The following is a 24745-nucleotide window of genomic DNA, read 5'->3' on the forward strand; positions in this document are numbered from 1 at the left end:
TTTCGTGTCAGATATATTTAACAAGTAAGTAATATTTGTTATTTAGTAATTTTTGCTACATTTAATGACACGAGTTTATTTAAAAAGATTGTTTAAATTCAAAATTATTTTTTTAGCATGGGCAAAATTGCAGACTTGTCTCCAGGGAAAATTAGAGAAATAAAAACATTATTACTGCACTCGAGGCTTTCCCAGAGAGTTATAGCAACTACTGCAGGTGTTTCAAAGTCTGTAGTTAATCGAATAAAAATAAAAATGAATTCAAACGAGGCATTGGAACCGGGCTGTGTTGGAAAATGTGGCAGGAAAAGGATTACTACTCCTCGTACTGATCGTAAAATTAGGGATATTTGTCTCCAAAATCGTAAAAACAGTGTGACACATCTGACTACGATGATTAATGATGAAGGAATTAATGTTTCCAGAAGGACAGTACGACGACGACTGGCCGAAGAGAATCTGCTAGGTCGCCGGCCTATGAAAAAACCACGGCTCACCGAAGCCATGAAGAGAAACAGACTCCAATGGGCCAAAGAACACCGAAGTATGACTGTTGAAGACTGGAGTCGAGTAAGTATGACTTTTTTTAACGAATGAAGTTTGTGAACAGCGAATATTATCGTTTTTACAGGTATGCTTCTCCGACGAATCAACATTTCAGATTTTGGTGGATAAAAGTGCATTTGTCCGACGACGTCCTGGGGAGCAGTTCCATCCAGATTGCATTGTGGAGAGAGTTAAACATCCGGTGAGTGTCATGGTGTGGTCTGTAATCTCGGCAAAGGGTATGGGACGCTTATACATCGTGGAAGGGACAATGAGACAGGACCAGTATAAGCGAGTACTTGAAACTCGGCTACTGCCCCAGCTCAAAGAATGGTTCCCTGGTGAAAAAAATTACATTTTTATGCACGATTCTGCACCGTGCCACAAAGCCAGGAGTGTAACTTCATATCTGATCAAAGAAAGTATTGCAGTTCTGCCCTGGCCGGGAAACTCACCTGACATGAACCCTATAGAGAGCATGTGGGAGTTAACCAAACGGGAGATCGCCAAAGATGTTATCACCACGAAGCGGCAGTTGATTGAAGCTCTTATTAGAGAATGGCATCATAACCCTAACTTAAAACACAACGCAGGAGTTTGTATTTAGAGCATGCCCCGACGCGTAGAAGCTGTAATTGCAGCAAAGGGTGGCATCACTAAATATTAAAATTAGTCATATTATGTTAAAAAAAATTTTGCGAAAAAAATAAATGGTTTTACTAACAAAACTTAATGTTTTTGTGACCCTAATTTCTCAATCTCTTATACAAAAAATAAATGCAAGCCTTAAAGCCAACAAATTGCAAAAAAAAATCAGTAAAACTAAAAAATTAAGAAATCTTTTACTGTCCCTAATAATTTGGCCACCCACTGTATACAGGGTGTAACAAAAAGATAGGTCATAAATTAAATCGCGTATTTTGGAAACAAAAATAGTTCGATTGAACCTAACTTACCTTAGTACAAATGTACACATAAGAATAAATTTTTAAAAGAATTGCCTTGACCAATTCAATTCAATAAGGCAGCACTTAGATCTTTACTGATCCAACTGCCCAGGTACTTAAACTTAAAGACTGTGGTTATTTCTGAACCTTATACATTTACGTGCACTGATTGGTTCGGATACCGGTTTACCAATAATGTCTTCGTTTTGTGGCGTTGATTTTTAAGATCTCTAATAGATCTCCTTCAACTGATATCTTGTCAAGCAGGCGCTGTAGGACTTCAGAAGAACTCTCTGCAATTATAACTGTGTTTTTCGGCATATTTTAAAATATTTGTTAATTTACCATTCACTTGTATGCCATTTTCTTAGCTTTCAAGTACGTTTTGAGATACAATATCAGAGTACATGTTAAATGGCATAAGGCTCAGTACGCAGCCCTGTCTTACTCCACGTTTAATTGGCACCGATTTTATTACCACGTTTTTAAACTGTACTGGTTCTACCTGATATTCGTATAGGTACAGAATGATTTTTAGATCTTGAGAGCCTAATACGTTCTAGAATATTAACTTGTTTACTATGTTTGAAACAGTCAAATGCTTTACTGTAATCTATGAAGCATAGATGACACTTTTGCAGGAGGACCAACAGCGAAACAAAGCATCTCTGGTTCCCAATCATTCTCGAAAAGATTATATATAAGGAATATCATTTGTAGTTTACTCAGATCGTGTTTGCATTTTCTATGTATTCAATTATGTAAAACTTCTAGAAACAACTTTAATATTTAATTCATTAGGGTGATAAGATAAAACTCAGATTACATTTTTTTGCATCTGGTCTTTGAGGAATAGAGACAAATGTAGATTTTTGGCAATCCTCAGGTATATATCCATTTTTGTAAATGGTGTTAAATAGTTTGGCTGAGATTAAGTTTTCTTAGTTTATGAGTTTAAAAAAAAATTAATTACTATTTAAATGGGAATAAGCCACAATTAAAGGTTAAAATACGTTTATTGACGTTTCAATTTCCACTTCGGAAATCGTTCTCAAAATACGAACATTAGTAAATCAAACAAATTTTGTTTTTTTTTTATTTTTTAAACAAAATTTGTTTAATTTACTAATGTTTGTATTTTGAGAACGATTTCCGAAGTGGAAATTGAAACGTCAATAAACGTATTTTAACCTTTAATTGTGGCTTATTCCCATTTAAATAGTCATTAATTTAAAATGCCACAAGAAAATAGCTTCAGAACAATATTAAAAAAAAATTGCTTTTGCTTAACAAGTTTCTTTAATCCTGGTCTCAATATACTTGGTCCCATTTCTGTGTGATGTTAGTAATGGCGAACCTCTGTCACCAAAAAGATCAGAAATATAGTTTGTGTTGGGGATTTGTGGTTTCCTGTGATTTCCTGAACTTTTTTGTGGATGTTAAATAGATCATTTTTTTGGCACATTTATTCTTTCAGTTCCGTTATTATTTATTAGAAGTTTTCTCTAATAAAATCTTATTTTACGTAAATTTGGCAAATTTCAATTTTGCTGTCCTTTGTTGGTGTAGATAAAGTATTCTAAATACCCTTAAGGGCCTTCTTAAGCCTTAAATCTTAGATGCCTAGCATTTTAGTCTTCTTCTTACTGTAGTGCTAGCAATTAATCTACGGTATCTACATAAAAATACATCACAAAGAGCTGTAACAGTAATCAGTTGGTTTCGTCTACTGAATTTTACTAAATACCATTATTTCCTTCATGTATAACTCTAGAACTACCAGATCCTCGTAAACTATCAACACCAGCTATTTCCTGATGTAAAGTTACTATTCACGTTACCTGAGGTAAAGGCCATTTGAAATTACATCATTTGATAAGCCCTCAGCATGTATTATTCTTTCTCAAACTTATTGAAAAATTGCAGCTCCAAGCATTTTAAACAAATATAAAAAAACTTCTAACAAGCAAGTTAAACTAAACACTAACCATTTACAAAAAAATGCTTTCTTCTTCTTATGGTGCCTATCCGTTACGGATGTTGGACACTAACATCGCTATTCTGACTTTGTTGACTGCTGCCCTGAAAAGTCCTGTAGTGGTTAAGTTAAACCATTTTCGCAGGTTATGCAGCCAGGATATTCTTCTTCGTCCTGGACCTCTTTTCCCATGCACTTTACCTTGAAGTATGGTCCGAAGCAAGTTGTATCGTTGTTTATTGCGCATTATATGGTCCAGGTATTCTAGTTTGCGACGTTTTATGGTTATGACTAGTTCGCGCTCTTTACCCATTCTATGTAGTACTTTTTCGTTGGTAACTCTGTCTATCCAAGAAATCCGCAACATGAGTCTATAGCACCACATCTCAAATGCTTCGAGTCTCTTCAGTGATGCTTCAGTTAAGGTCCATGACTCCACGACATATAAAAGAACGGAGAATACGTAGCATTTTAGTAAACGAACTTTTATTTCCAATTTTATATCGTGGCTGTTAAAGATTTTTTTCATTTTGACGAAAGCTGATCTTGCCTTCTCGATCCTTATCTTAATTTCCGTCGATTGGTCCCACTGTTCATTTAAGTTTGCACCCAGATAACAAAAGTTGGTGATTTGTGTTATAGGTTGTTGGTTAACTAGTAATTGACCAGGTGGTATCCTATTTTTGCTTATAACCATGTATTTGGTTTTTTTGATGTTAAAATCAAGCCTAAACCTGCTACTTACTTCTGCCACCCTGGAGACAAGTGTCTGCAGACCTTTAAGACTGTCTGCAAAAATGACAGTATTATCAGCGTATCTTATGTTGTTCAATCGTTCTCCGTTTATAAGTATTCCCTCGTCTATGTCCGTTAGCGCTAGGTTCATAATGTGCTCTGAGTATGTATTGAACAATAATGGGGACAATATACATCCCTGTCGCACACCTCTTTTTATCTTTATATCGTCAAAAAAAAATTAAAGAAGCGAATAGTATTAACTTAACTCTTTGTTTCAGGAGAATCTTCCCACTCCAGAGTCATCGGAAGGAAACGAAGATGACCATTATGGTGGTAAGACTTTAGGATTTATGCAATTATAATTTTTTGATGCATAGAAATTGCTTAATAGTTTGGTTTTCTTCTAAACAAACTAACACACATAATTTAAGTTTCAAAATTACCGACTGAACTTAAAATAAGCTGGGTTGATTTTATACCAATTTATTTTATAATTTAATATATGTTTGTAAATTATTTATTTAATTTTGATTGAGACTCAATAATACATTTTTCGACCATAAGCTCCAGTATAAATATACATTTGAAAACTACAGGGGGCACAAATCTATGATTGATTTTATAGTCACTAATAGAAAAATCCACACAAAGCAGATGCTAGATATCCGAACTTTAAACTCAGCTGACGCAGAGAGTGAACACAAACTAGTACTAGCAAAAATAAGAATGTAAATAACACCAAAACATTTTCTACAGGAAATTACCGAGTAAAAATTCAATGTAGAATCACTGTGGAACGACTCTACCAGAGAAATGTACCAAAGGAGGCTAGCACAGAAGATACAGCTGAAACAAATAGACGACATCAAAGATATAAACGCGAGCTGGGAGAAAATTAAAAACAACATTGAAGAAGCAGCAACAGAAGCTCTAGGAAAACGCAACGTCATACTGAACAAAAGAAACAACAACAATACACCATGGTTCAAAAAAGAAATAAAAGAGAAATGTAAAGAGAAACGAGAGGCCTATACGAAGTACAAAACATCAAATACTCCAGAAACCCGAGACACCCATAGAAGAATACGAAATAAAACAAAGCAGTTGGTAAGAAGAACAAAAAATGAACACGGGAACAGTTTACAAAAAGGATGGAAGGCGACTTCTACAGTACACAAAAACAAATATGGAGATTCATAAGAAACCATTGGAAAGAAATGGTAGAATTGAAGGAATAAACAACCAATAGTGTACCTAAATTAAGACACGAAATAGAAATCAGTTTTCAGGAAGTAGAGGTAGCCATAAATTCACTCAAAAAAAGAAAGTCGCCAGGACCAGACGGAATAACCAACGAGCTTCTAAAACACGGAGAAGAAAGTACAACTCTAGAGATGACAAAACTTATACAAGAACTAATATTGCACTGCAAGATACCAGACGCATGGAGAAACAGCATAATGATACCAATGTTCAAGAAAGTCGATAAAAAGACACCAACAATTATAGAGGTATAAATCTACTGAACACCGCATTTAAGCTCACCACAAAAGTCCTAACCAACAAAATCAATCAACTAACAACTTTATCAGATGAACAACAAGGATTCAGATCCGGAAGATCCTGCGTAGACGCTATATTTGTACTAAAACAAATCACAGAAAAGGCCATCAAGTACAATAAAGCAGCATATCTATGTTTTATAGATCTGACAAAGGCTTCCGATCGCATCCCAGTCGAAGACGTCTTACACCTACTGTATAACAGAAACATACCAATCAATATTATATAAACCATCGAAAACATCTACTTCCATAATCGAATACAGGCAAAGATAAATGGAAAGCTAACACAATCCAAATATTATGTTATGTATACGACGCCGCATTAATCGTCGATACAGAAGACGAAGAAGCAGGAAGCAAGGTTTAGATATCTTTGAATAGATATAACTAGTTACGGAGATGTTGAAGAAGTACGACAACAAAGCTTAAAAGCAAGTAAAGCAGCGGGATCTCTTAATGACACAATCTAGAAGAACAAACACCTAACAAGACACAAAAATAAGAATCTATAAACCAGCAATTAGACCTATATTAACATACACGCCGGAGACAAGACTTGACACATCTAAAACAAGACGACTACTAGAAACAACAGAGATGAAAATACTTCGACGAATATAAGGGAAAAGTCTGTTGGATAGGGAGAGAAGCGAAAACATAAGAAGAGCATGCAATATAGAAGACAAATGGATAGGTAACAAAACGGAAACAGGAGTGGAACGAACACATTAGTAGAATGGCAGAAAATAGGATAGTACGAATAGCACGAGATAAGTCACCAAAAGGACGAAGAAGTATTGGCAGACCAAGAAAAAGATGGTGCGATAATTTAAACAATTTAGGAAGCTAATATTGAAGAAGAAACAGGCTTCAAAGCCTCCATACAAGAAAGAAGACGAAGAAGAAGACATAAGTATATCAGTAACTCGCAGTTGTCGTTGATTACGTTTTCGCCAAGTTGTCCTTATACTTTATCGTTATTCTTTTTACTAATCTCTCTAATTGTTTTACATTCAATGTATGTATTTATTTCGTATAATTGATAAAGTAAAGCAGTGTAAAGTTGTTTGACAACAATATAACATTAGGAGACAATTATTTTGTGTTGATATTTTTGTAATATGAAAACGTTTATTTTTTATCAACTACCAATATTTATACATCCAGTGAAGTTTTTGTTTTAAGATTACTACATTCTTATCCCAAGTTTCTATGGTTTGTATTGTTTATTATATAAGATAGACACTTCTTCAGAATAAAGATTAAGAGAAGATTTGACAGAACACACCCCTGACGAACTCCTCTTGTTATGGGGACACTACTGGACAGATTTTCGCCTATTTTGACTAAGGCTGTCTGTTTTCAATAGATTTTTAATAAACTTGATATCTCTTTGGTCTAACCCTTGTTAGTGAGTAGTTTAAGTAGCTTGAAGTAGCTTTTTGAAAGATTTAATCAGAGTATATGTTAAACAGCAATGGTGATAGTATACATCCCTGTCGGACAGCACGTTTGATTTTGATATCATCGGATTCTTCTGCCTCTGTACGGATAGACGATATTTGATTCTAGTAAATATTGCTAATAATTCTTAGATCACAGGTGTTTATTCCAATATTTGTTAATATCTCCATCAGGTTGTCGTGTTTTACTAAATCGAACGCTTTATGAAAATCAATGAAGCATGCATAAATATCGCAATTTATATCTCTACATTGTTGAAATAGCACTTGTATGCTAAAGAGAGCTTCTCTCTTATCCACTGCGTTCCGAAAACCAAACTGTGTACGGCTGATTTTTTCTTCGCATAGTCTATATCCTTTGGTGTTTGATTTTTAGAAATAACTTCAAAATGTGGCTCATTAAGCTGATGGTCTGGAAATCATTGCAGGATACGGATTTTGTTTTCTTTGGTAGAGCAATAAACGTTGACTATGACTTTTTGAGTTCAGCATATACATTGTCAGGTCCAGGAGCTTTGCAATTTTTTAGTTGTGATATTGCTTTTTCCGCTTCATCTGATGCGATTGATAAGTAGTCATTACATATGTAGGACGGTATTCTTGATTATTATCTGTGATGATGTTCCCCTGTTGATCTTGCAGTTTTCTAGTTGTGTTGGATTTTTGAAGACCAGCTGCTTGTTTCATCTTTTATTGCATATTAAATGTATCGTGTTTTTGTTCCAACAACTCTGTCTCTTCACACTGTGTTTTTAACCAATTCTCTTTGGCCTTTCGTATTTCGGTTCTTATTATTTTTCTTAATATTTTTGTACATTCTTTTGTTATTCTTTGATTTTCTCGTTTCTTCTATGAGTTGCAGTATATTGTCATTCATCCAACTTTTCCTCTTCTCTTTATTTTTTATTATATGTTCTTCTCTGATCTTGTTAAAGGTTTCAGTTATATTCTGGAGTGATTCGTTTGGATCATATGTTTGCTCCATATTACTTAGATCTTTTGTCTAATCTTTGCATTTTTCTAATAGCACTAAAGAGGGTCTCTCTGATCTGCAACCCTTAACGGAACCCGAATTATTCATCGCTTAAGTTTTGTTCGCATTTTATGTATATTCATTGGTGAATAACTTTTAAGATTATTAGGCTGATTAATCTGAAATGGAAACATTTATTGGCCTTATTCTTTTTGGGTATGGTAATAAATATTGATTGCAACCATTGATGTGGTATATTTAGGCTTCCTTCCCTTCGGTTTCTCATTTCAGTTGCGTATTTTCGTCGCTTACTCAATTCTGCTAGACAAATGTTAATGTCATCGAAATTGTCGGCAAGGTACTATTTTTTGTTAGATCGGCTCTTCTGACTTTCAGCTATTTTATGAAATGTCTGATATTTTTCACATGGTAAAGTTAGAAGAAGCGTGTATAAATGATTTTTGTGAGAATTATGGGCGCCGCCAGGATTATTTTCAAGGGGGTGCATCTGCTGTTCAGGGGGGTGCATTTGCATCTACACATACTATTAACCAATATAAAATATAAAGCTATACATGTATAGCTATGTACTTTCTTTCTGGACAGGGAGGTGTAATTGCACCCCGCTGCTGACGCCCATGTTGAGATTATTATTGTGTCGGTTAATCATCTCGTTATATTTTCTGTTGAAAGCAACAGCTATAAGTACGAAAATCATTCGATAAAATAAAAAAAAGCGTTTTCATATTGTTTTATTAACCTGTATTATTAACTTATTAAAACTAAATACAAAGTCACAAACTAAATCTAAAGCATACGTCTTGGTGTAAATCAACCCAGCTAATCGTGATATAATTGGCTGTGCAGGAGCTGGGGCTATGAAAGACAGCGACAAGCTCAAGTTGATGCTATTGGCGTGGAACTACCATAATAATCAAGGTAACACATAACATAACATAATACCACACTACCTTTTCACAACACATTGTAATATATACATAAAAAATTTGGGTAAAGTCCAAACTGTACTATTCAACTGAAAAAGCGTTAAAATGACGAGTTAAAAACATTAAATTCTCAGTGTAATAGTTTTTTAGGAAGAACAAAGTACTGCTCATTGTATTATAGATAACCTTGCAAAATTCATTGGTTATATCGTCGTCCAAAATGGTTTGCGTACTTTAACTTGACTCTATGAGTCTAAAAGCTCTTTTTAAAATATCATTTATTATCAAAGTTTATTGGAAAATATATCAAAGGAATAATTTTCCACAAATATTAAATCGTATTTCAAACCCACTAACAGAGGTATATGTCATCAATCAATTAATAAGTACTAGACTTGACCTATAAATGGCATCATTAACAACAACGCTGTATGGTTCAGAAAATACTGTTACATGCCAGATCTGTACAGAAAATGGTCGGATAAATGACCTGCAATTTTGGAGTGAATCATGATATTGAATACGAAAGATATGTCACCAATTAACTCAAATTTTCTATACTTTAATCTGGATTCTGAGGAATGACTTATATCTGAATTCTTCCACTGCATCTGAATTATCTCGAGTTTTGTAACTTAGTCCTAAGAAGACCTATTTTCGTCTTTCTGAAACTTAAATTCTAGTATTTTCAAAGATACCAATAAACGTGAGTAAAGGGGCTAGGAGATTTCGAGCGCAAAACAGGTCATTTTCCCATGTAAATCTCCATAAGAAAATCCAAGGTCCATTCTGGTCATTTTTGACGCTTTTCGAAGTGGAGGCGCGACCGCTCGTCGGATCGCGACGTATGAGGTGTCAAACGAACGGGAAGGGGACGGGGAACACGTAGAGGGAAAAAACAAAGATGGCGGCATAGTCAAAACGGCACTATAACGTATCTCCGGATCTATTGGTCCGATTGCAACGTATGAGGTGTCAAACGAACGGGTTTGTGAGGTACGTGCGCATCGCCTCAGCTTAACAATTTTATTTCTTATTAGGCTGCGCCGAGGCACGGGTGCATACGGATTAATGAACACACATCAGAAGAGTTCAAAATTAAAAGAGGAGTGCGACAGGGGTGTGTGTTGTCACCATTACTATTCGATGTATACTCTGAAGAAATTATGAAGAGTTCTTAAGGGAGAAACAGCAGGAATAAAGGTCAATGGAACCAGTTAACAACAGTAGATATGCGGACGATACTATCATAATAGCAGACAACCTCCAAGACCTCCAAAAGCTACTGAACAAGATAGTTGAGTATGGAGAAGAATATGGATTATCAATAAACATCAAGAAAACTAAATTTATGAGGATATCAAATACCCAAAATAATTATGAAAGCCTGATAATTAACAATAAAACTTTAGAACAAGTTAAAAACTACAATGATGTTGGCACAATAATTAACCACACAAACGATTACTCCAAAGGAATCAAAGTTTGAATAGAGAAAGCACGAACAAACTTCAATAAAATGAGAAAGGTACTCTGTGGATATCCCTTTACGGGATAGAAGCATGGATACTTAACGCGTCGACTACTAAAAAGTTGGAAGCATTTGAACTGTGGGCATATAGAAGAATCCTGAAGATATCATGGACCGAGCGTGTAAAAAACAACGAAGTCATGAGAAGAGTCAACAAAAGAATAGAAATACTGGAAACCATCAAGACACGAAAGCTGCAATACCTGGGGCATGTTATGCGTAATGAAAGATACAACTTACTTCGAATAATTATACAAGGGAAAATCAAGGGCAAGAGAAGTGTATGAAGGAGAAGAATCTTATGGTTGCGTAACTTGAAGAAATGGTACGGATGCACATCAATCGAACTATTTAGAGCGGCAGCATCTAAGATCAGAATAGCCATGATGATTGCCAACCTCCGTCGCGGAGATGGCACGTAAAATGGAAGAAGGGTATATGTGTGCGAGATTATACTCCAGATTGAACTGTAGAGACATATATTTTGTATTTGCCATTATTATAGTTATATATTGTCATAACTAAGACTATGAATTTTACAATAGACATCATAAGCGTTAGTTATATCTATCCTTAATACTTTACCTTTTTTGGAATTGAGCGTTAGAGCTCACACGTTTTTGCGATTGTGCAAATATAGGTATATGCTTAACCATGCATTTTACCAAATTACAAGCTAAAATAGGCAATGAAAATCACCGTTTACTTTTTCTAAGCTTGCTGATCGTTGATATTCGATAAAAACCGACTTTAATTAAATACTAAATCGGAAAATTTGAATTCTTTTAAATATGAATCAGTTATCTAGACATTTTTGGACTTTACCACGGAAACATACGATTTGTTGTTTTGTTCGTCGTTGTTTTTGTGGCAGTGTCAGTGATTAAATTGCAAATTCGAATCGAAAAAAACGCAGTCAAATTCAACTGTTCCAACTGTTTAATATTTCCTCTGGCTAAATACTAATCGGTTAAACTGACGCGAAATGTTTATGGAATTAAAAGGGTCCGTTGAATTTATTGACAGTTAAAAATGTTTTCTATATGATTTTCGCTTTTTTGAAAGTCAACAATTACACATAATGTTTGAATAATGTGTATCTAAATAATAAGGATATAGGTTCAACGCTTTAATTTGACAGTTTAAACAAGCTTTAAAAATCACAGCATTTGTAACTATAATATAAACGCTGGTGATTAATGGTGGTAACGTTTCTTACTAAAAATAAATATGATTAATATAAAAAACTAATAATCTAAGTTTAATCTCAGTGCTTAATATATTTCGAAAATTGAATTTAGCCAATTTTTGCAATGAACATAGCAATTAGGATAGTCCTGCTGCCATTTTCGCTTGGTAATTATTTTGTTGTAGACCTTCTGATTCACACTGACTTGTGTGTGCATTATTTTTCTTCACTGGCAATAATATACAGTGCATTCAACCAACTTACACCTCTAAACGATTAATGGAATTCGAAGGAAACCTTTCGTTGTAGTGAAAGGCACGGTAAACTGCACTGGAGTTCTCCATAATCTTTTTAATTACTTACTTTGTTTCGAATATTTTTGCCTGTATGATCAGTTAGATTTAATTTGTATGAAATGAGGAGCAAAAATTCAAATGAAATTTTAAATATTATTGTTATTTGGCTAATACTGAATGAATAAATATAATGGTTAACCTGTTGAACAATTATTTTGTAAATAGCATTATAATAGTGTAGTTACTTACTTACTGATTATTTAAATTTATAAATCATCATCATCGTCACTAAATTCACTATCGCTATCATTATGTAAATCTATAATCACTGGATGATTTATTTTCCCGGATCCACCACTCTTCTATTAATTTTCCACATATATTTACAGTTTTGGCCCATATTTCTGGAGTTGAGGTTTTAAGAGCGTAGGCGCAAAATTTCGGGCCAATGCTTTTTAAATGCATTCATTTTTTTTAATCCTGAGAAAAATAATAAATATTTTTGAAAAATTTAAACGCAGAATGAAAGATTACTTTATTACCGATGGCCAAAAGTCCGTTAGAATAAACTAAATTTTTTTTTTTTAATGAGATATTTGAAATTAAAAATCACACTAAATTTTCTTTTCTTTTTTACCCCTGTAATTTACTAAAATAAATACAGAAGTTTTCATGGACTTTCGGCCCTTGGTAATAATGCAATCTTTCATTCTACGTTTAAATTTTGTTAAAATACTTATTAGTTTTCTCAGGATTCGAAAAAAATGAATGCATTTAAAAAGCATTGGCCCGAAATTTTGCGCCTACGCTCTTAAGATAACAAGAGATAATAATGGAGGAATGCTTACTGAAGAGAGCAAAATAAAGGAAATAAGGGAAAAATATATAATCCATCTGATCCATGACGAGAGGGAAAATTAACAAGATATAGGTGAAGAAGAAAAATACCTACAAATTTTACCCTCAGAAGTATGCCCTACAGAATGCAAAACAAGGAAAAGCACCGGGTCCTGATCAAATTCCAGTTGAACTGTTAAAAGCCTTAGATGACGGTAATATAAAGAGACTCACCCGAATTCTCAACCACATAAATGTAGAGGGCAACATCCCGGAGGAATGGCTTAAATCGATATTTTTACCTCTACCAAAAAACAACCATCCCAAATCATGTAATGACTATAGATTGATAAGCCTAATGTGCCACCCTTTAAAGATTCTCTTGAAAATTGATCAAAACCGAATTTATAAGAAATGTGAGGAGCAGATAGATCAAACGCAGTTTGGCTTCAGAGGAGGCATGGGTATAAGAGAGGCATTATTTACGTTGACGGTACTCTTGCAGAAATGTCGAGAATATAACAAGAGTGCATAATATGCATCATAGACTTTAAGAAGGCCTTTAACCGAGTGCAGCATATGAAGTTAATAGATGATTTAAAAAACATCAATTTCGACAAAAAAGACATGAGTTTATTAGGGGTATATACTCGAACCAGAAAGCAGTAGTAAATGTGAACGATATAGAAACAAATAATATACCGATTGCGAGAGGGGTCAGGCAAGGATGCGTCTTGTCTCCGACGCTTTTTAACGTGTACTCACAGGTCATATTCAGAAAAGACTTATGGAAAAGAAAAGAGGGAATAAGAGTTGGTGGAGAAATCGTAAACACCATAAGATTTGCAGATGACACGGTAATTATGGCTGAGAGTATAGAAGAACTACAAACTTTACTAGATGCAATAAATAATGAATGCATTCAAATGGAACTTGACGTCAACACAGATAAGACCAAGTTTATGATAGTATCAAGGAGTCCAATAAATAATGAACAACTAACCCTTGGTGGACAGCAAATAGAGAGACTGACAAAATATAAATATCTGGGAGCTTACATCAACACAAAATTAGATCCAGACAAAGAGATAAGGATACGAATAGAAATGGCAAGGGCAGCGTTCTTAAAATTCAAGCAATTGTTCTGTGACATAAATCTGAATACTGCGCTGAGACTGAGGTTTGTTGAATGTTACGTCTGGTCCCAACTATTGTACGGGGTAGAAATATGGACGTTAAAACCGCAAATAGTTAAGAAGCTTGAAGCCTTTGAACTTTGGATATACCGGAGAATGTTGAGAATCCCATGGACTGCCAGGGTCACCAATGAGAAAGTGCTGAGACGGATGGGTCGAGACAAAAAATTGTTGAGAACAATAAAAGTACCCAAGACTGCATACCTTGGACACATACTGAGGAACGATAAATATAGTCTTCTGCAGGTCAGCATGCAGGGTAGAGTCGATGGCAAAAAGGGAATAGGTAGAAAGAGGAAGTCATGGCTGCGAAATATTCGAGACTGGACAAACATGACGGTAGGCGAATTATTCCACGTTGCAAAAGACAGAGAAACTTTTAGAAATGTGGTCGCCAACCTCCATTAATGGGGACGGCATAGGAAGAACAACAAGAAGAAGGTTTAAGAGCTTCTTGCCACATTTCCCTAACTGCATCGTCACTGTATTCACTGCATCCAACTTAATTATCATAATACGTTTTACATATTATACCGTAGTACTAGATGTCCAGAACTTGATACAATTTGGTCAACTATATAAACTGTTGGTTTTTCATTACGGTTAGAAATTTCCAGTAACACTGATTTGAAGGCGTATTCCGGAAAATTAATATTATTTTTAACTAACCAATTTTTTATGCTCGGTACGTTCCACGACTGTTTTGGTTGTTTCTCCAAAATCTCCGAATGGTAAGGTGCATTATCTAAAACTATAACTGATGTTTCACTCAGACTAGGTAAAAGTTTCTCCTCAAGCCATGTAACAAACATATATACATTCATGTTTTCATGGTAATCAGCAAATTTTAATGACTTTAAAGGTCCACCATTGTCTCTTTCCATGGTAAAGTATTTATGCACATTTGCAATTAATTCATCAATATCCAACTTACGTCTACGCATGATGGTCACTTGAAACTACACGCTTGAATTACAATATACTGAGTTTAGATCAATATGACAGAAACTTTCTAACTGTTGTGCTTGAGAGGTAAAATATAATACAACCGCTTACAAAGATCCCAAACACATTAAGCAAATTAACCTAATGATCATTAAGAATGCCAATTGTATGTAATACAATACAATACAATATTGTAATAAAATGTTTCCCACAAATATTTTATTTTTAGTACAAGTATTTTCATTTGAAAATAAAACATTTAATATATTTACCAAAACCCTAACTTTAACCCGCAATCGCAGACGTTTCAAAAACGGTACACTCTAACAGACATATGGTCAATCTAACCACCACTATTAAAATTGACAAAACGTTCTAGTTTACTCCGAAGTATTTAACAAAAATTAAAAGTGATATTTTAGTACTTTGTATATCTACTTTGAATATAAATTTATCCTTAGCACGGTAGTATTTGTTTCAGAAAAAAATTATTAAACAAGTAGGTGAAAGAAATTTACGTTAAATAAAATTATGCAAGAATACTATTTATTAAAAAAAAATTGTAACAAAATATGCAAAACTATAAACAACGGGTTAATGACATATATTTATTTTATACCTAAAATTTAGCAAAGTGTTAAACATTATGGAGAACACCAGTGCAGTTTACCGTGCCTTTTACTACAACGAAAGGTCTTCTGCAAATTCCGTTAATCGTTTAGAGGTTTAACTTGGTTGAATGTACTGTATTTTTAAACATACATAATAGGCAATATAACTGTGCATATAGAGGAATATATCGTATTTAGGTACGGAAACAATATCGTAATAATTTAGCGAAATAAGAGTTTGAAATTCATATCAACATCGCCAGGACCAAGAAAATGGTAATTAGTGGACAATCACATATGAAAGCCCAATTGAAAATAAATAATCCAATTATAAAACTGGTAGAAACATTTACACAACTACCTTAAAACTCCCTTGAATAGCAAATGGGTCTGAGACGTAGGAGCTAAGGTAAGAATAGCAATGGCTTAAAATTGCCTTCGTCAAGTTAACTATTTAACTATTTCGTCCGACGTGAAATTTCTTCAAACTTGAAATGAGATCTTAAAGTAAGATTACTGAATTGTGTGAAAGCTTTCGAAATGTGGTGTATCAGGTTACTCAGAATTCTATGGGTGATTCTAAGCTACAAATAAAGAGATAATGTCATGCACTGCCCCTCGTATGCCACCAAAAGATGAAGGTATGGCACTACAAGACCTGGTGTATAAAGTAACAGCAACATTCTTCTTCTTCTTCTTTTGGTGTCTATTCGTTTTAAATATTGGCGATCATTCTGGCTACAATTATTTTATTAACTGATGCTTTAAATAGATTAGTTGTTGTTGTGGAGAACCATTTCTTCAGGTTTTTAACCATGATATTTTTCTTTTCCCATTTCCTCGCTTTCTGAATACTTTGACTTGAAGAATTATTTTCAGTAATCTGTATTTAGAGCCGTTTCTCATTATGTGTCCGAGATATTCTAACGTGATCCTTTTAATCGTATACATCACTTCTCTTTCTTTCCCCATTCTTCGTAGTACAGTGTCGTTGGTTATCTTGTCCGCCAATGATATCCTTGGGATTCTTCTGTATAGCCACATCTCAAAATAGCAACATTAATAAAGAAAAACCTGGAAAAAATAATGGTAAGCAAACTCGGGGAATATGATATACCAACGTTTAAGCTTTTCATTTATTTAAAATTAGCAGTATGACTTGATGGATATAAAAGCTCTTGCTTTAACAAAAATAGAAGTACCAGAAAAACTAAACTAGTTTAGTAATAGTAGAGATTACGGTAAGGGTACAATAAATACAAGATACACTCAGATGCAAAAAAACGCAACGGAGAAAATTTTAGTCAAATTCAAAGTATTTCATTTTTTTTTTATTTTTAGCCCTATTTTGATCATTTTTTTAGCACACTATGTATAAATTTATAAATTTTAATTTGGTATAGTCAGTTTTTTGATAAAATTTTATATTTGAAACTAACTTTGAAACATCCTGTTAAATAATTACGTTTGCGAATTTTCGTAAAACCTTATTTTTCGGTTGCAATCATATCTCAACAGCATTGTGTTTTTTGTTTCATGTTAAAATATGCCTTGGTTCATTTTTTAGAGCCAAATGATTTTGCCACCCACAATTTAGGACTATTTTAATTATGATTATTTTGGAGTTATTTTGTGATACGACGAGGTGGCTTTGGTGACTGTTATTATTATGTCATATTGACACTTACATTTTGTTTACCTATGATTGATTCTTAGTGTCGAAGATTGTGCGAAAGCCGTTGCTCTAGTTAAAGATAGGCGAAATTATGAGTATGTGGCTAGAGTACTACACACTAATCGCTTTACAATCCCAAAGGTAGTTGGAACAAGATAGTTGGAAGTGGCAGGAAGCGCAAAACTACCTACTAGATGATCGTTTTATACGAGTCAACGCTTTGGGGGATCGTCATTTAACAGCGGTGCAAAGAAGAAATCAGCTTCAAGAGGTTCGAGGCAATAATGTAAGTATATTTAGAGTTCGTCGAAAATTACGTGAATTTGGTTTGCAAAGACCAGCAAATTACGTCCACGGCACAGAGTGCTAGACTACAATTTTCCAGGGAATATTTACATCTGAATTTAGGAAAATGGAGTAATGTTCCTTTCACGGATGTGTCGAGATACTATCTTCACTCATCAGAGAGGAGAGAACGAGTTCCCGCGTTAGCCATGGAGGAGGTTCGGTGATGGTATGGGCAGGAATATCCTGAGAATTGCACACAGATTTGGTATTTATTGAGGGTTCATTGACTGCACACTGGTATATTGTGTGTCGTGCAATATTTAAAGGAAGTTGGTATTAATAAAACGAACTGGCCAGCGTGTTCGCCAGATCTGAACCCAATAGATCACGTTTGGGACATGTTTGGTAGAAATATTAGAGGTCGCGAAGTCGCACCAGCCTCAATTAACGAACTTCGCTTGGCTCTCGAAGAGGAATGGCAAAACATCCAGCAAGATGATATTCGCAACCTCATAGATAGCATGACTCTTTAAAATATACGTCCAAGAAGCATTGAGGAATTGGAGAAATAAATGTAGATTTATGGGAATCGAAGTGGGACAAGAAACTCTGTATACATTGTTGTTTGCAGATGATCAGGTGGTGGTTGCAACCGATGAGGAAGATATAAATTATATGAATCAAAAATTATTTGAGGAATATGCCAAATGGGGGCTTACTGTAAACATAAGCAAATTAGAATATTTAAAAATTGGAGGAAATACCACAGATCTAAGGCTTGAAAACGCAGTCATAAAAGGCTGCAACCAGTATAAATATCTAGGAAGCATCATATCAGCAGATGGCAGAGTTAAGATAGATGTACAAAACCGAATAGCCCAAGGGAAAAAATGCATCCGAATACTGAATTCATTACTGTGGTCTAATAAAATAAAGATGCATACAAAACTTCGCGTATACAGAGCAATTGTAGAACCAATTACCACATATGGTGCCGAATGTTGGACGATGACAAAGAATGAACGAGATAAAGTAGACGTTGTGGAAATGGATTATCTTAGAAGGTCATGTCGAGTATCGAGAATGGAAAGAATCAGGAATGAGGAAATACGAAACCGTACAGGAATTAGAGATACTCTTTCAGATAGAATACAAGGAAGGCAATTACAATGGTATGGTCACGTGATGAGAATGGAGGAGGAGCGGTGGCCAAAGAAAGCCTTAATGTATGTTCCGCCAGAAAGAAGGAAAAGGGGAAGACCACCAAATTCCTGGAGAAGAGAAATTACAAAAACAATGCAATCTAGAGGCTTAGAAGAGGGAGATTGGAGAGATAGGAAAAGATGGAGGCTGAAATGCGGGAAGCGGCAATCGCCGTAGGACCCCCGTTATATGATGATGATAGATAGCATGAACCGACGTGCACAGGCAGTTATAGAGGCTAGGGGAGGCAATACAAAGTATTAAATTATTTTTTAGTAGTCTTTCTTTGTTATTTGCGTGCTTAGGTTAAGTTACAGTTTCACAAGTTTTGTTATTGTTATCATTGTTCATTAAAATCAAGATCGTGTAGTTGCTTTTCATCATTATCTAAATACAGTGCTTCTGGGATGTCGATATGACATTCCTTCGATATCAGTCACCAAAGCAACCTTCGTCGTATTACAAATTAATACAAAAGATAATGATAATAATAGGAAAAGTCGTAAATTGTGGGTGGCAAAGTCATTTCGCTCCTAAAAATAAACCAATCCATATTTTCACATGAAACAAAAAACATAATACTAATAAGAAGACATGGTTGCAATAGAAAAACAAGGTTTTACAAGAATCCGCTAACGCAATTATTCCACAGGACATTTCAAAGTTAGGATAAAAAATCATCTTTCGATTAACCCCGTATAATAAATCAAATACAAAATTTTATTAAAAAACTCACTACACTAAATTAAAATTTATAAATTTTGACACAGTGTGTTAAAAAAATCATCAAAATAGGGCTAAAAATAAAAAAAAACTGAAATACTTTCTCCGTTGCATTTTTTTTGCATCTGAGTGTAGAAAGAATTCTCAATGTTTAATAGTCCAGTCGTCAGAGATTTGACCTCTAAAAATCATACGAACAAGCTGAATTTTGCTGATAATGTAAATTTTGGAACCCCAAAAAGATGCAAAAAAATTTGCCGCTCCTACCCCCCGGCTTTCTCCCTAGAACTCTCCTCATAGTGGGAGAGGGAGAAGAAAACATCGGTTTACCAAGAATCTGTATCCCGTAGAAAAAAAAAATTTAAACAAGAAATGTAGCTAAATGATTTTAAATAAATATGTCCATTAGTACTTTTTGTGTATAATGAACCGATCTCTCAGAAACAACGCTTTAAGCGACCGGTGATTTTAAATGTCAGTTCTAAATTTTTCTAAATCATTTTTTTGTCTAAAATTTTTATCATTTCGACGGTAAAAATTTGATATTTTTTGATCAGAGTGTCCTTTTGACAAAAATTAAAATCAGAATGAAAAACCTATTAATAAAATATTCTGCTATGCTGATGATACAGTCCTTATTGCCAATGATAAGAGAGATACAGTTCCAGTGTCCAGTACGAATAGTAAATCAGGACATATTTGAGAGGGAGGTAAAGTTAATTTTGTTTGGTGTTATTCTAGTGCTTCCACCATTTAAATTTCTAAAGAACCAAAATCCTTTTCCTATCCTCTGAAAGTAACAGATTGAATTTTTCTAAAAAGTGCATATCCTTTTACATATTGTTACCATTATTGTATCAAATAACAAAAGGTAATTTTACGTAAAAGAACGTTATATATAAAATGGCTAGACATACCTAAAGTTTAATTGAACAGTTTTATGAATCGTTTAGAATAAAAACGTAATTAGATAGTGAGAAATCGGCATTTGTATCATTAACAATACCTTTTTAAAGACAAGGTCAAGACGAACAGTTGAATTTCATTGCAACATCAAATACAATTAATGCCGCTGTCGTCATAAAAAAATATAGCACAGCGGCATGGCTGATTGTATCATCAATAATGTAATTTCAATTCAATATTTTGCTTGATAAAATAGTATTCTTAATAGTATTTTACAGGTGTGTTTGTACAGTTTAAGTAGATTTTAGACAGTAAGTAGTTTGTGGGATTAACAAAGAGACAATAAATAGTTTATTCGGCAGGTTTTTTTGGTATATTGATTATGTATATTTGTTATTAGGAAGCATCAGGTATTTTTAAATTACAACTGAAAACTTTCGATGAAATTTTCGTTCTCATCACTATGTTGAAATTTGCTTAATATAAATAATGAAATTATTCTTATTTACCCATTTACAGACATGTAAAGGGGACCAATATTGATTAACACAGATCTCTTTTTGCCTTCCTCTTCAACTCCCTTTAGGAACTCCATATTCAATAACTCTTGATTGAATAACACATGGTGGTTAAGTTATATGAAGGAAGAAATTGATCTGAAATTATCCTAACTGCTTTAAATATATGGCCTGAGTAGAGTTGGCATGTTATTTGCAGCGCTATAACTGCACCTACAACATTTCTAAAATCAAACTGTATAGGTTTCAATTGCTTTTCGCAGTTTCTATAGATTGTTTTGTGAATTATTTTTAGAAAACCCTAATGCAAACTTTTATGCATTAGGGGTTTTCGGCATACCAACAGGTAGGTTTTCTTCTTCTGCTAAAGGTGCCTATTTTCTAGTGATGTTGGTGACATTGGCCCATCTTATTCTATTCACAGCAGCTCGAAATAGACCAGTCCATTTTCTAGGATTGGTCAGAATTAGGATATACGTCTACGTCCAGAGCCTCTCTGGCCCTCAATCTTGTCTTGCTATCTGATAGTCGTATACCCAACATTGTTCTTTTTTTTATGGCTAGGTTGTTTATATTTAGTTTAGTTGGGGTCCAGGTTCATATGTCATGATACGAAGAATGCACTGGTTCAACACTTTCCTCCTTCATACTTGATAACTTTACTGACAAATAAAACTAATAAACTAAAAATAGCAAAAGAAACTAAATAGATTTAATAACAAATTACAATATCTGAAGTAAACTGGCATGAGACAGTAGAGTATCTCCAATATCGATGCAGCACCATAAAGGAACCCAAGGAACTGTGTTAGCACACTTGTTCGAATATACTAGCAGAACTTTACTACCAGAAAAAGGTTTTAGAAAGATCCATAACATCCTACGAAATCACGAAAGATCTCATAAGAAAAAAATTTTAAAAGTAGCTGGAACGAAGTCATAATAACAATTGTAGAATGCTGTAGATGCAAAGCGATATGAAGAAAATGCTTAGCAGCATTGACAGGATGCTTTTATCCAGGTAAATAAATTTTAAGAGTTGAAAGGTGAAAGCGGTTACAGAAATGGTGACAGGTCACTGCCAATAGAGGAAACACCGTTACAACAATGGTGGGGTTGATGAAACATGGTGCATAAAATGCAAAATAGAAAGAAGGGGGCTGCCTTACATGTGTGTAATCTGTTAATGTAAAATACTTAGAAATACGAAGCAGATGTACACCGGTAAAGCAAGTATTCTAACCATTACAAAATCTTAAACTTTAGGGGGTTATTTAAATGAAAGGCAGATGCTGGTGTGAACCAAGAAGAAAAAGGTTATTTTGAAAGTCTTAGGATTACTTGTTGTAGCCCTTGTAAACTAGCAGCAAATACTGCAATATCGTCGGTATACATAACATCATTTAGCCTTTCAACCTACACTAATGGGCGATTTTTTATTAAAAATATCACTAATTAAGCAAAAAACAACGAAATACTCTAAAAAGTATATACAGCCTCTTAAAGACCAAAATATTACCTATTTATATAAAGAACACTTAAGGGAAGTTTACCAATTCTCTTTAACATATTTTCGGCAAGTATACATGACATTTTTGTTGATTCCATAAAATGTATACAGTACGCCGATGATATATGTATTTACTCCGTCCGTGATTCATATGACGATTGTGTGGAGGTCCTGGAACACATCATGAAACTAGTAGACAATTGGACTAAAGACCACAAACTTACTATATCCCCAGAAAAATCTGCCATTATGATATTTACAAGACATAGGTTACGTACGCCTGATAGTCTACACGCCTGTCAGGATATGATATACCCGTTGTCACTGAGTATAAATATCTTGGTATAATCCTAGACCCCAAATTACTATGGTCTAAACATGTCCAATATGTAAAAAAAAGATGTGAGAAAGGCATTAATCTCCTTAAATGTGTCACTTGCAGGAAATGGGGTGCTGATCCCAAAGTTGCATTGATGTTTTACAGGACCTGCGTGCGATCAATTTTGGATTACGGATGTGTGTTATACGGATCAGCAAGCAAAACACATTTACTAAAAATAGATCGTATTCAATTTAAAAGTTTGAGATTAACTTTGGGTGCTATGAAATCAACACCATACCCCCTGTTACTTGCTGAAAGTAATGAAATGCCATTAGAAAATCGTAGAAATTTATTAGCAACAAAATATGTATTAAAATTAAGGGCTAGAACAAGTGGCCTACTAAGTATGCTGTATGAATTATCCATACAAAATCTAGTAAACAATTATTGGAGAATAAAAAATTCACCACCATTAGCAGATGCCTTTCTGGAAACTAATGATTTACCGGTTACACTTTCAACAAATTATATTAAACCATCTTATAAATTAGAATTTAATACAATCTTCAAAAAATTAAATATTATATTTCCGAAATATTCAGATTCACATCAAATAAATAACAAGCTGTTGAACTCCATATTGAGTGAATATACTAATAAAACTATAATTTACACAGATGGCTCTAAACTGAACGATGCTTCCTCCACATTGCGCTATTTACACTGCAGAAGCGGTAGCTATTAGGAAAGCTCTGGATTGGCTAGAGCACGCAAATTTGCAAGATGCTGTGATCATCTCAGACTCTAAGTCAATTCTTAGTGGACTTAATAATACTGAGTTAAACCATAAAACATGTGAGCTGATATGTGACATTAAACAAAAAATGAAAAACAAAGATATAACATTTATTTGGGCAAAAAGTCACTCCGGGATAAAAGGTAATGAAATAGTAGACGAGCTCGCTAAGGATTCTACTCATTCAGGTATACAAGAACATATTTACACAGTATCAGACCTAATCAATTTTTATAATAAAAAAATAAATTTTAACTGGCAAGACAGATGGAAAATATTGGCGAATACTTCAAATAATCATTATTACAAGATCCATCCTACGTTACCATCCCTAACAGAATTACCACACATATTCCATTATAATATATCTAAACGATTAGCAGCAACTATTACAAGATTAAAAACTAGTCACGGTGCTGTTCCTGCTCACCTGGCTAGATTAAACATTATAGAATCAGGAAAGTGTTTATGCGATAATATTTCCCAGTGTGATGTTAATCACATCCCGTTTGGATGTATTAAAAATAAAGCACTCTCATCTACGTTTTGTGAAAACCTAGTTAAAAGTAATGTGCAACTTCCAGTAAACATAACCCACCTACTGTCATTGAATCTGAAATCCATATACGAACTCATATGTAATCACTTGTATGCATCCGCATATATAATATAAATTTAGTACAATCAAGTTTTTAATTGATAAACATAACATAAATCATTTAAAAATCTGTGGCAAAAGGACTAGTATCCATGCCAAACACACTATCATCATCATCATAAGGGAAGTTTAAGACAAAGCTAGTAACGCAACGAAAAAATTTAAATAAGATGAGGGCAAAAATACAATGTATCATAATTCAAGCTGCAAGTGAAAGTAAAGAAGTCAGGAAACCTTAACACAACAAAAATTAGAATAGTAGAGAAACTAAAGAATAGTAAAGAAAATCCTTAAAGGTGGAAAAGACTCATTAGTGAATAAAAAAATCTAAATACAGTAGACACTGCAATGGTTATCTGATATAAAAGAATTTTATTATAAGGA

The 24745-nt window shown here is 34.1% G+C and overlaps 1 protein-coding gene across 2 annotated transcripts in view; it reads left to right on the forward strand.

The window, feature by feature from the left end:
- The window catches only part of LOC140441117 (nucleolar protein 4), a 553801-nt gene that overhangs the window by 471110 nt on the left and 57946 nt on the right, over positions 1 to 24745 (forward strand). The window contains exons 6-7 of one of the 2 annotated variants that reach the window (XM_072531571.1): positions 4488 to 4542; positions 9078 to 9149. In XM_072531571.1, the coding sequence (XP_072387672.1) occupies positions 4488 to 4542; positions 9078 to 9149 (127 nt within the window). The remainder of the gene's footprint in view (positions 1 to 4487; positions 4543 to 9077; positions 9150 to 24745) is intronic. The other variant, XM_072531572.1, reaches the window with a different exon arrangement.

This window comes from Diabrotica undecimpunctata, chromosome 5 (assembly GCF_040954645.1).
Source record: "Diabrotica undecimpunctata isolate CICGRU chromosome 5, icDiaUnde3, whole genome shotgun sequence".
Taxonomy (NCBI): Eukaryota; Metazoa; Arthropoda; class Insecta; order Coleoptera; family Chrysomelidae; genus Diabrotica; species Diabrotica undecimpunctata.